Source organism: Falco punctatus (genome assembly GCF_963210335.1).
Source record: "Falco punctatus genome assembly, chromosome: 13".
NCBI classification, from domain to species: domain Eukaryota; kingdom Metazoa; phylum Chordata; class Aves; order Falconiformes; family Falconidae; genus Falco; species Falco punctatus.
Genome location: NC_137593.1, coordinates 27,274,360 through 27,288,259, shown reverse-complemented (window position 1 = coordinate 27,288,259; position 13,900 = coordinate 27,274,360). Strand labels below are relative to the sequence as shown.

At 37.6% G+C, this 13,900-nt stretch overlaps 1 protein-coding gene across 7 annotated transcripts in view; it reads right to left on the bottom strand.

Annotated features, from left to right (window-relative positions):
• Positions 1-13,900, bottom strand: part of ARMC8 (armadillo repeat containing 8) — an 85,814-nt gene that overhangs the window by 27,882 nt on the left and 44,032 nt on the right. For 5 of the 7 annotated variants that reach the window (XM_080409765.1, XM_080409763.1, XM_080409762.1 and 2 more), the window contains 5 exons: positions 10,686-10,745; positions 9,427-9,507; positions 6,046-6,121; positions 5,870-5,960; positions 2,230-2,290 (listed from right to left, as the gene is read on the bottom strand). In XM_080409765.1, coding sequence (XP_080265891.1) covers positions 2,230-2,290; positions 5,870-5,960; positions 6,046-6,121; positions 9,427-9,507; positions 10,686-10,745 — 369 coding nt within the window. The remainder of the gene's footprint in view (positions 1-2,229; positions 2,291-5,869; positions 5,961-6,045; positions 6,122-9,426; positions 9,508-10,685; positions 10,746-13,900) is intronic. The other 2 variants (XM_080409766.1, XM_080409761.1) reach the window with 1 other exon arrangement.

The following is a 13,900-nucleotide window of genomic DNA, read 5'->3' as shown; positions in this document are numbered from 1 at the left end:
TGACTGGATCTACCACAGACTGAGACAGTGTGTTATCTTGAAACTGTGGGCTCCTGGAGTGACCCCAGAAGAAAAGAAATTACCCTGCACTGTTTGAACAAGAAGGCAAGGTTCTGTGCCTTCCTTCTCTCCTCACTCTTTAATCTACTCTCAAGCATTACAACAAATCTTAGTCCACAACTTAAAAAGTTTACTTGTGTTGAGAAGCAGCTCCCAAGAAAAAGAAAGTGCTCCTGTCGCTGTGGACTGGCAAGCAAATCAGCTCATAATAGCCCGAAAGGACGGCAGCAATCCATTCAGCCCACGTGGCAGGGCAGGCGTAGCTCCACGCCGGCAGTTAGCAGGCAGCTCCCAGCAATAACCCACCTCTAGCTACGGCAGCAGCCCCCTGTTTCCTCCCCCCAGAGCAGAACAGTTCCGGATACCACACGTCCTGACCAGGACATAGCCCACGGTTAAGCAGACAGTGGAGGATTTCTCAGGGGAAGAAATTTTCAAGAGAAGAATGAGGTTTGCAGGAGCAAGATAGCTTAGGAGCATCGAATTGTAGCCCTCAGTCTGCAGGTGTTGTAAGGAAAAAGAAGAGAAATCAGGCAAGTGGAGTGTTGATTTTGAAAAAAGGTAAGTAGGAGAAGGAGGGAGAACACAGCTTGGCTTCCTCAATTGCTGTAAGACCAAATGCCTGCGCAGAACAGATGCCACTTTGAACACTGGAATGAATTGCATTTTGGACTTCCTTGTGTAAAAAGACAGGAGGGATGGGCCTTTGTCTCAGCCCACATATGGATTTTTTAATCTGTCATTACCTGGAATGATGAATACCAACATCCCAGTAACAAGAGCTGTAGATATGCCAGACTCTGCTGCCATGGATATTGAAAGGAATTAATATGCTTTCTTATTGCAGTATCTTACACATAACCTACTCTTTCCCCAGCGTTACTGAAGAGCAGGACTAAGGGCCAGCTCTTGAGACTGGTGATAGTTTTCTGGTTTAAAATGTAAGCTTGCAGGAGCCACCTTCGCACCAGACCACAGTCAGAAGGCACCGATCAGTAGCCTTTGACGGTGAGCACCTGCTGCTTCAAGCAGTACACTGGAGCTATCTGCAGCACAATCTATGGTCAGGCACATACGTACTAGTTGTCTGTTCACAAGAGGATCTGAATACCGCAGCGGGGCCTCCACGGCCAAAGATAACCAACTTTGTTATTAAAAAACATTACGGGGTCTGAAACCATACACCACCAAACCTTGACAATGACTGCTTTTCTGATGAGACCCTTCACTTGCTAAGACTCATTCCAAGAGCACATGTGGTCTCCTCCATCTTAGTACAGGGGCACATAGGGGGGGAAAAATATTTTTTCAGGCATTTAAACTGTATTTCCTTAAGTCTGAATTATGTGTTATTCTCTGGAACAAAGGATGCTAAAAACACGCTAAAAGCTTAGGAGTCTGCCAGACTGCTAAAGTAATTATCAAAGAAAATGAACATGTTTCCTTATTGCAGTACTACAGTAATACTTCAATATCTCACGGAGAAACAAGCAGTGTTAGTATTCTCTGATCTCTGGCTGATATGCTTGCTCATCAACAGCCTTTTTTTTTTCTTTTGACTGAAGTATGACTATTAAGAGATTACATTCCTATGGCATTTAATGAAATTTCCTTTACTGAATTTCCTTAATAAGTCACATGTAGTATAAAAATCAGTATTTCAACATGAGTTTTGGTTTCTTGTATATAACAAATATCCCCAGCCAAAGTATGAAGCAGACACAAAAAACCAGTGAAACCTGAGAAATCATCTGCTCATAACAGACTCCATGAATAGATGTGCAAGTATTCTGACTACAGCCTTGTCAAATAAGCTGTCAAAAGACAAACCAGTACCTTGTTCACATACAGAAACCAAGGCAGTAATATTGTTTCTGTGTTACTTACAAATGGTTACTGAAACGATTACAAACCTCAAATGGATGTGTGCCCCTTTCAGCATGACTATTTAAAACTTCTTCAAAAAGCCATGTCACCATAAATGCTTGAAGACACAAAGGGAAACTAGGGTACTATTTTTTTAAATAAGAACATCAGGAGAACTCTGTGCTTTGAAATCTTCAATGTAACAGATTTTTGTGCTACTTCTTATTTATACAAGACACACAAAACCAGGATAGCCCTAGATGAGAAAAACATTGTAAACAGAAAACTGTTTAACCAGCTCACCTTAAGAATGATGCAAGAATCATCTGTTCGTATTGCTCCAGCTCTGCACATGGAAGTAAGGCTGTAACAACATAACAAAACATACATTCACCTATCACTGGGGTTTATGCACTTAAGACACTGTAAAACAACCAAATGTACTAATGAAGTGTACTGCCCTTTGTTCTACCATTGGTTCAAATACATTTGTAATTAGTGGACTTCGGCACACGAACGAACTACTACAGGCGTACTTTTAAGCACATTTCTAGTACCAGACATCCTGCTGAAGCACTGATCAATACATACACTACACACCGGTCAAAAAAGGTCTAATCATCAAACCCGATTGATCCACAAACCTTTTTTACCTGCAAAACCCCCACAAACAAGCAAATTAAGATAAAGGAGCCAATATACATAGACCTGTCCTTTGCTGCACACAGCAGGGGCAAGCACTTAAAACAGTCAGGAGAGAATTAATGCAGGGTTGGTAGTCTGACAGCTCAGTCAGAAACCATTCAAGCTTTGCATTAGCCTAGGAGATGCAGTATCATTATGATGCTTGTCCACAGGCATACCTTAACACTCTGCTAGAATAAACGCATCCTTGCTAATGATAAAGTCAGTTAAGTGTCTGACACTGAAGCAAACCAGCATTTGTTGTTTATTAGACAACAACTGAGTGGATATGACAACTCCAAGGTCTCAAGCTACAATGTTGACACACAACAGACAAATGCATAAGTTGCTTTGTTAATTTACCTGTACACGTGCTTCAAGCTACCAGCAATGCAAAAGTGGTTTACCTTTACACGGTTTATAGTTTTTCTCTTCTCTGCTACAGGGAAGTGGAATGAAGCTGGAGGATAACTTCTCTGCATTCAGTGCAGAAACATTCAAGTAGCTTTTGAACTAAGCCACTGTAACTGGCTTTTATCATGCCACAGCTGAGGTTAAAAAAGTAACTGAATTTCAGTGAAGGTGACTTCAAACTAACAGTTCAACTCTCAGTTGGGCAGGTTAAAAGCATATATAAGGTTAATTATAATTGCTCAGCTAAGAAGCAGTAATATGCTAACATACTGTAACCATAGTGTGTTTTACTGTATTCCTGAGCTCTTTCCAAGTGCCTAAAGAGAGTTCTTTCACCTCTTAGAAGGTGAGATCACTGATCCTGTTCCAAACCTACCAGCGACAGACACAGCTAAAAATCCCATAATCAGAAGTCTTTCAATGTATTATTTCTCGGAAGATAAAAGATAAGACTTGACTGTTAGCATAGAGATCATTTTATAAACTTTTACTGCCCAAGCCTTGCAGCTGACAGCAGGAAATACTCATTTTCACACCTGAACAATCAGGAGAAAAGCACCCATCTTGCAGTTGCCATTTAGTCAAGCTAGACCCTATTTGCCAGAAAGTAGCTCTATTTCAAACGTGAAAAAAGTTAAAAGTATTTTTACTTCAGGTAAAATTGGCTTGGCTTAGCTGGAAGCAATTCTGGTAATTTTAGTAGAAAAGGTTACTGCTCCACTTGTAGCTGCAAATCACTCTCCCAAGAGGCTTACTGCTCTTCCCTCTGTGCCAACACTACTGCTCAACTGAAGGATCTTTACTCCATTTCCGTCAAGAGGTATAAACTTGAGTCTTCCAGGTCTATTTCAATTGTTGAAAAACAAAGGAAACTTCTTAAGATAGCTTTGTATGCCTTTAACAAAAGGCTTCACAAATGCCTAAAAACCCCCTTCTACATGTGCATTCCATGGACTCTATTAACAAATCAGAGAGGAACTGCAGATTAATTGATCAAAGCTGGAAAGGCAGGAGTGAAATCTACTTTAGAAGCAGGGAAGAAAAGGTACCTGAGAATTTCACCTACTACTCTCATTAGAAAAACAGAAAACAGAGCAAGTCTGACTTGAAAGGAATCAAGTAGGGAATGGATTTATAGAAGAAAAGCCGGTAAGTCTTTGCAAGACCCCAGGACTGTCATGAAACTGAGGCCTTGACTGTCCTACTAAGAAGGATGACTGCCCATGGACTAATTAGAAACCCAATCTTAAACTCAAGATACTGGTTTGTCTTCAATTTTCCTGCAATTTTCTCTTCTGCTTTTCACCACATCATTTTCTTCCATGCTTTCAAAGGTCCACTTGAGCCAAAGTACAGCAAAGCAACTGCAGACGATGGGATTGTCTACCCAACTCCTTCCAATTTGAAGGAGATCAGTAAAGAACACGAATAGTCCTGGGAGCATTCATCCCAAAATAAGGACACAGTCCAGAGCCAGAATAATTCTTTTTAACTCCAACCTGCCTTCGTGACTTATCATGCCTTATATCTTGAGATATTTTTTTTTTAAAAAAAATAATTAATACTTAATTCTGTAGGTATTCTCTGAATCCTCAAAGAGACATCAATCAGAACTGAGACTGCTGCATTGCAGTTAATTTAACTTGCCTTCTTCACTAAGCCACCTAACAAACCAGTAAAACCAGACTGCATAGACCAACTGTGGTTGGAAGGAAGGGTGGGAGGTCCCCAGACAGACCTCCCATGTGGAGTGGGATTACTTAAAACAACCCCCACACAATAAATATCTTTATAATTGCTTTCATGAATGGGTTAAGTCATCATAACCTGGCAACATTACAAAAGAGACCATCCTACCTACCCCACTTGTTCCTCACCCAGAACCTCAAGACCTTGCACTGAGACAAGCATCAGTGAAATTGGTGAACTGAATCAGAGAACCCACTGATCCAGGTCAAAAATAAGCCACCAAAACCTAAAAGAATAATCAAACAATACATCAGTGACCAAGCTCTTGAGTTACATATAATTTTAGTAGTTTATAGCAATGGGTAATTTTATCTCTTTAACCCCCTGAAGTAATTTATTCTGTTCTTATCAACACAACAAAAGGAAAAGTGTCTTAAAGGGAATCAATTCCCAGCTTATGAACTAAGTATAACCCTGGTGTCGCTGTTATGGAACTTGGTCACATTTTATCAAAGGGTAGAAAGACCTTATGAACACACAGAAATGTGCCCACACCAGAAGGGAAAGTTTGATTTGAACTATAAAATTAATTACTAACAGTCATTCTGCTGTATGAGCACATGAAGCTTAAAGAATAATCTATTTTAATTAAAACAGTTGGGAAGAGGGATTAGCTCTGCTCTGTCATTCTAGCGCACACAGATCTCACCACACGCCAGTCACCTGAGTGAGCCCTCTGAACAGCGGTGCAGCAAGGACATTACCTTGTACTACACAATGATATTTCAGTATTGTACTCTGTAAGGACATACGATTGACCACAGCCTATTCAGAGTAACACTCTTAATAAAATCCAAGCTACTTGTGAAAATCCCACTCCAGCTTACGAAAATCCGTATGTCTGAATACATATTCCTGACAAAACTGCTGCCCAGGAAAGTTTTTTCCCATTTATGTACAGCAAAGAGTGAAGGTTATGCTATAAAGATTATTAGGTGAGAATCACTTTTTCAAGGATTTAGATAATGTAAATAATATCTATAATTATTCCTAAGATTTTAGCCCACATATTACTTTGCAACAAGCAAAAAGGGAACAGTTAAAAAGTAAGTATTAAATTGCATGCTATTTCATTCTAATTCCTGACAAAAATTACCATTTGGCTGATGTGAGCTGCATTTCAATTGGCTTGTCCCTTTGTAACATCTTCACAAAAATCTGTGGTAACAATTCTCCATCGACCGACACTGCAAGCAATGAAAGAGAACTCCAAGTAATTTTAATTCAGCCAGTCAAAGAGTGTCAAATAAGCAACCACAGCACTATACTTACCATTTACAAGAGTCATTGATACCTGTGGGTTTTCAAAGGCTAGAACTGAGAAGCATTTCAATGCTTGCATTCGAACCTGTGTAAAAACATAATGTATATGAAGTACAAATGTAATACTAACTTAAAAGCAAAATTGGTCTATACTGCTGTATAGGCTTGTAGAAAAATAATTCTGTGTAATGGAAAAGAAATACAGATGATGAATAAAAGGCAGATGGAACCATCTAACTCACACCTTAACTCCTGTGATCTCCCTGTGGGAATTATCCTTTTATGTTGTAAACTATTTGTGAAAAAGACAAGCAAGGATAAAGCTTGTGTAACTAGACAATCAGAAATACTGGTCTTATTTGTGATGCCTCACAAATGTGCAAACAGCAACAAAAGAATGGAAGTATCATAACAATAGGACTTTTTCTTTCCAGCACTCCTAAGTATGTAAAAGAATCAGAAATACAAGTTGAGATTTCTACTTCAGAAGCCTTTAAAGGTAAATTTAATAAAATGTTTGAAGAGTTTCATCCAGTTGAAGTGATTCTGAACTAATCTTAAGACAAATATATACCATAAGTTTTATTGCCAAAACACAGCCTCAGGTATCACCTGTACAAAAATGATTCACAAACTTCATGCTGGATTCTTCCTCCTCCAGTCCAAACCCATGTTTCGGTTTAATCGAACAATGTTTCATGCCTGCCCAGTCACACTAGGCTATGATGAAGCCCTTGTAACTTCTTTTTTGACACAGGAAAGACCACCCACCATCACCCTTCCAGATGGAGAATCTCAGATATTAGCCTTCACTTTCTATAGCTACATATATTTAAACTGTATCCACCTCTTTCCATGTTTCTGTTACCACATTCTTAGTGTGAAAACAAAGCTAAATGAACAAGATTTTGACCTCAAGAATCCCATCACTGCAGAAAGCACTTACTGCAAGTTAGGTTTAGATCCATCCCACCCTCCTCAACAAAAAGTCTTAGAAACACAGAAGTCTAAAGGTAAACAACAACAGCAAAGTCGGTAACACTTTTGTGTATTAATTTTACAACATCTAATCACAGCCACAGTATGATCTCATCAACAGTAGCAAAGTCTTAGGAGGAACAGACAGGCTACCTGGCTTCAGAACAAAAGCCTTGTTTGAAAACACTTCTGTTACTTTTCAGACAATCTAATGAATACAGTGTACACTTCAAAGCAGCAGGAAGCAGAGATTATGTATCAAAAAAGCACTGAAAAAAGTCGAACCCACAGCTCAAGAGCTGTATCCCTGCCAGAAGGAAGTCAGAGACAGGGGGCAGTAAAAGTTCTAGTGAGAACAACTGAAATCTAGCTGGAGGTTAATTATTTTATATAATATTGTTCTATTAATTATGATATTAAAATTACTATGATGACTATTTTCTTTACTAGTAATGTCTACCTCAGGCAATTAGTTCAGTAGATACACAAAAACCAGGGAACACAAGCACTTGGAAAAGTATGTAAATATGGTCTTGAAACCATTATCTGCCATGCCGCTGTAAAAGCGTAGTCCCTTGGTGTTAGACATGTCGCCCGCGGTGAAGACACACATTGAAATGATGTAACACATGGGAAAGATACACTTGGCTTTTCCTGTTAAGTTCTTATCCAGCTGAATATTAAGAAACCAGATAGAGAAGGACGAGAATGAGATGGCATGTATTCTACAAAAACTATCAGTTACATTATAAGTCTGAGAAGGTGTAATTACCACAGGGCACTAAGAAAGCAGCTAAGAGCACGATGAAGCTGTTAATCCCAGGAATATTAACAGAGGAAATTGTATGAAGGGCAGTGCAGTACCTGGAATGTAAAGGTCTGCCCAAGCTAGCAAAGGAGGAAATAGAGAATACTTTATACATCTCTCCAGTAAGATAGGACTAAATATATATATTTTAATGCAACACTAGACATATCTTGTTGATGGAAAAGCAACTTGAACCCTTCACCTTGCTCTGATTTATTTATTTTAAAGCAAGTCTTTGAAAAAAATTAGGAAAGATTCAGAGCCATTAGAAAAGGTTCCAAGCCAAACATAGCTTGGAAAATCCACCTTACGATACAGGGTTAAAAACGTTCAGCTAATGGGAGAATTATCAAAATGTTGCCTGATCATAGCAAAAACTATTTAGTACAGAAAGACAAAAAACCCAGAAGTTTATCAGTCTCATTAACAAAACACTGAAGACCACATACTTCCTACTGAATTTATAAAAAAAAACCCAAAACCAAACAAAAAGGACACGAGATTTAACAAGCCCCTGGAACAGAGCACCAAACTCCCCTTCACTTGAAATTTTCTTTTAAAGACTGGTTTTCCTGCTGAAAGGTACTTTATCAAGATGTTCTGCATTAGGTAGGAGATCAAAATAGACAAGCACCATTGTCTCATCCAGTCTCAACCAACCAGCAAATAACCTACTTTCAATAAAATAAAAAATGGCATGATAACACATTAGATATTTTGTATTAGATATTGTAATAAAAAACTCAAGATAAGTTTGGATACTTTGGAAGTGTTTCTTATTTTCAGCATGACTACATTCATATTTGATGAGCAGGGCAGTGGTGCATAAATTGATATGTTTGTAAGAAAGTCCATGAAAGTTCAACTGCTTAAGAGATGATAGGATTGGCTTCAGACAGATCTCATTTATTTCCATTGCAGACATCCGTTAACCCTCAAAAACCCCACCAGACAGATGAGCCTCAGAAAGCATTTTATACACTCCAACATTTTATTAAGTAACCTGCAGCAGACTCCTAAGGTTGTGCTCAGGATCTGAACTTTTGGCCTTAGAATGATAAGAGCTAGCTGACCCTCCTTGTCACCACACTACAGGTACACATGATGCTTTTCCCCAGAGTCTGTACTTCCAGATCATCCAGGACAGACTTCCAAAACATAACAGAGAATGGAGCTGAGACTCCAGAAATTCAGTTGGCACAAAACACAGGTAGCTGGTGGCCTCCACACCTTCCATGTCCAGGTTTTCACAGGTAGGACTTCTGTTTAGAACAGCTCACATTTGCTTCTTTCAGCTTAATTTCTTTTTCTCGTTTATTGTTTAACAAAGTAGACCATTTTTATTGGGTTGCTAAGTGACTGTTCTCCTTTGGATCAACAACAGCCAGCTCTGTTTTAATTAATGGTGTTTCAACTTTATAAAGCACTCCAAAACAATAGGTCTTGTTTTGATAGAAATCCACACAAGTAAAAATAAGTGTTATTCTAGAAATATATATTAATCCTGTTTATAGTTTAATTTCATATGCAGACAGTTTTTATAATATCCGTTTTGTTTCCTTTCATAAATGTATGTAAAATACAGAATAATTTTAATGTCTTACTTTGTAGGAGGTGGAGACTAACAGATGTGCAATATTCTGAACAGCTCCATGGTTAAATAAGTTTGTCTGGTGATCTGGACCCTTCAAAGGAAAAAAATAAAACACAATTTATTTTTTTAAAATAACATGTAAGAGGTTTCCACTATCTGCAACTTATTGTCATGTATTTAAGTTAGATTGATGAACATTTACTTTGTAATCAGCTTGCAAACCAATTTTTTATTTTAATTAAGTCCAACTCTTATATTTATAGCATTTGTCCTTTTCCCATAATTATTTCCACTCTTTTCTTCAATAGGCAATGAAATTAGTTTTCACAAATGAAAAAACATGGATAGAGTATTTATGTTTCTACACTTCACATTGGAAACAATTGAAAGCTCCTGATTTTCTCTACAAATCATATAAAAGATCCCCAGTTACTAATGTCTTCTTCACTGGTAATATTAAGCATTTTCAACAATTTTAACTTCAGAAGGGAGGGAATTAATTCTGAAGCTGTTTCCAGACAGAATGTGATAGTGCTTTGAGAACAGATTCATGTTTTCCTCCTACAGGTTATTTTAGTTTCAAACATATTTACCCATAAATCTAATCAGCCATCACCCATTTATTGACTTCAAGATCTGAGTCGGCAATGGCTGATACAACAATATTTTTTTCAAGATATAAACAGCATTTGGAATTAAACACAAATACTGAATTTTGCAGTAGAAAGGTCTCGGAACATCTGTAGTATGACAAGGCTCAATGAGGTTGGAAAAAACATGAAATCTCAATGGGGCCTGCAACCCTCAATAATCTCTTGTGAAATCTGATCTGTGACTTACAAACATCTCATTAGAAGTAGATTCATTACTCTAGTACAGGCTATGCTCAATTTAAATTCAGCTTTTAGAATGTCATAGCATTAATCATACCTCAATGCATTTTCTTGACTAATCTGCCAGTGAAGAAAGTATCTTCACTCCTTAATCTTTTGTTCAAACCCAGCTGAGTTTATGGGCACATCCATACACCCTAATATGCATGAGTGACTCTTCATTTTCACATCTGAGATTAGCTGAAATCAGATTCCTCTTTTATTCAAAAGAACATTTTTAGAACATCTCTTACCTCTAAGAAAAAAATGCGTTAAATTACTTTTAGATGTAACATATCTGGTGCTTTAAGAGATGCTTCAGCTGCCACTGCCACCAAGAGCTTTCTACCAAAAAATGCAATTAAAACAGCATGGTTGAAGTAGGAAAACAACTTACATTGGCACACAGAAGTGGCTGAGGCAATGATTTAAAGCCGCAGCTATGCCAGTGTTGAAGCTGAAGAACAGATATTAAAATACGTGAAAAAAATGAATGAAATTAAAGTAAAAGAAATCATATCGACCTAGATAGTTCTAGTAATTCACAAGTATTAGTGATTTGTCAATGAGATGCAGACAGTAAATTCTGCACAAACAAGACAAATGCATGTACAGAGATGCCACTTGGGTGTATTCTTAGTTGCATAACTAGATACACATGAAAATATCTGATCTGTACACATTGTTTGCACATACCAATCCAGCTTGCTTAATGCACAATCAGATTAAGTGCTAACCCGTAAATAGGGACAGTTTCAAAGATAAATGTGAAAACTTGGTGATACATTCTATCATTTCCAAGCAGCTCAGGCACCAATTTAATAACAAGGCCTTCTGCTTTTTTCTCCTCGTTGGTTATACCAACAGAGTTCCAGGAACCAGTCCTATTATAGTGATTTTTCTTCCTCCAAAGTGACTGAATGACATAATATTTCAGGAATAGAATCACACTTCTTGCATGACTTTCCATCATAGAATGTCATTTTTCAAGAAAGCAGAAGGATAGAACAATGTAACAATTCATTGCATAATGACATTTTTAAAGTAGATATCTAAATGCAAATGTACCTTGGTTCAGGGATCCAGTACGAGGCCTAAGATCATGTAAGAAAATATTCTCAGAAAGGGCTTGGGAGGAGGCTGCCTTGATCACAGGCTTTATCCTGGATCTTTCCCAGACACAAGATTTTAATTTTCAACTGGTGGTGAAATTACTCCTTATGTGGAGATGTCACCACATTCAGATGTAAGTTCCAGAACTATCTTTTCAAATTATTTATACAACCATGTGTTTCCAAATGCATACCTTATCTTTTTAATTTGATCATTAAAGCAGTAAAGCTTACCACTCACATCACTTCCTCTGAAAACAAATCAACTGCAATAGAGAGAATCTTAAAAGGAAATTTCGACTTGCATTTTTAGCATACCGTGTACATCAACCTGATTTCAGTTTACTTATTTGCTCGTATGTTGATAGAATCCTGGCTCCATATGTTAAGTACTGCATCTGCTCCCCCTGTAAATCAACACTTTGCCTTGCTTAAGATGGCTCTTCTCCAGGGTCAATGTTTTCCATCAGTTAATTTTAATTAAAATGCAGCGAGAAGCTGTAAAACTAAGCAGTAAAAGTGGAAACCAGCAGCAATATGCTAGGAACCTGAATTAAGGATTTCCTAGCTCAAGGGAACAGGTCTGAGCTTTCCCAGGGAAATCTGAGCAGCTGAGAAAGAAAGAAACCTGAGAAGCCCAACCAACCAAGACCCTGGCCAGGGAGAGAAAAAATGGATGTACAAGATCTAAGCAGGAACAAGGAAGGTAGGAGCTATGATATGTCACTGTAAGTTTAATAAACAAATCTACTAAAATGAGGAAAAAAGAAAGAAAAGCACCAATACCTCTTAGAACATATGCTAAGCCTTACCTAAATACAAAAGCTTACAGTAACTTATTTCTTCAGGAAAAACTTAGAAAGGTTGTCTCACTCATGGCCTTTTGGGGAGGAAAATGGAGTCCTCATTAAAAATATAGTGAATACTGAAACTTTTGGTATTTAGTGGGTGTTTTTTAATTATAAGAATGTACTTTGCCTATCCATATATATCAGAACCTGCAAATTCTGCTTTGCTGCATTAGACATATTTTGTTATGTCTTAAAACACTGTAATTGACCTTGATAATCAGACCTGAAGCCCAAGAACTGAGGAAAAAAAAAAAAGAGGGGGCATTTTAGGTTTTTGCTGAACAGCTGTATTTGCCTAGGCAAAAGAAAAATGAGTTCTTGATCAATTTAACATTTGTGATGATCTGTTTACTCAACCTCAAATATTTCTTTTGTTATGCAGTTGTTTATTCTGTAAATGCAACTATTTCCTAATACTCATAGCCATCACCCTGTTTTTCTTGTGCATTCACACAATCAACTGTTCCTTTCCAAAAACTTGTTTTCTCAAAACATTCATTGTAAAATTTGTTAAAGAGAGATCTGGGGAGCAGAGGAGACATTCAAAACAGCGTAGTGAGTTCACAAGACCTTCCTTACTCTATTCTTGTTAAGTGACTGACATTTTCTTTGTTAACAACATATTTGATATGTTAAGTCACCCAAAGTTAATGGAGCTACAGGGAAGTAACACACTCAGAAAAAGATGACAATAACCGTTGCCACATTGGATTTATTACCTGAAGCTACTCAGTAGTTCTCACATAGCCAACAGGGTTTATACTGCTACAGAGCTAACCCCTGATCATATGAACTGACTTCTATACCACCCTATAGTCAGTCCTATGTTACTTTCTTGTAAGCCAACATGGCATGATTTTTCATCTGTTCGAGCTACTCAGCCTACTAAGGAGGCATCCAAGGGCCGCTTAAACATGAGATGCCTCACTGGTGCACTTTTATTCTCAAAATACCAAATTCTTTTTCCAATATTAGCTACAGTTCTGAACTTTCACAGTCCAGTGTAAGATTTTGTCTTAATGTTTTCTTTAAACAATTCTATAAATTTAGCAGCTGAGTTATATTTTTATATCACACTAACTCTACAGTTTTCAGTCCTCAGTTTCACCTAACAGAAGAAACACAACTGGATGAATGTACACAAGTAACAGTCAAGGTACAGAAAAATACATTTTTAACAAAGGAATAATTCAGAGTTCCAGAAGGCTCATTGTAAGTGATAAGGTAGAAAGGTATTTTTCTAGGTAAATACTTAAATTCATAAATTCTGGAACTTTTTCATTTGTTAGTCTGGGAGGTAAATACAATCTATATTCTTTTAAACTGTTTATAAAAGGTAAAGATGCTGTAAAAATCTAATTTCCTACACTGAATTATTTTGATATCGTTCCCATATAACCCATGGGTACAGTAACTACCGACAAAACTCAACAATAATACAAAAAGCAGTGGTGTGTGGAAACTTGGGAGGGTGGGGAGGGAAAGAAAAACCTCCATGTTCGGGGTGGAGTTGCTCCTACTTTTAAATTAGTTTTCCTTTATCGAGAGAATTGCATTCTATAGCAGGAATGAACATGCACCTGGATAAACCTGTAACTGGTACAGCTTAACTGAGAAGAGCATTTTTCTTCCTCTCAACCTACAGTACC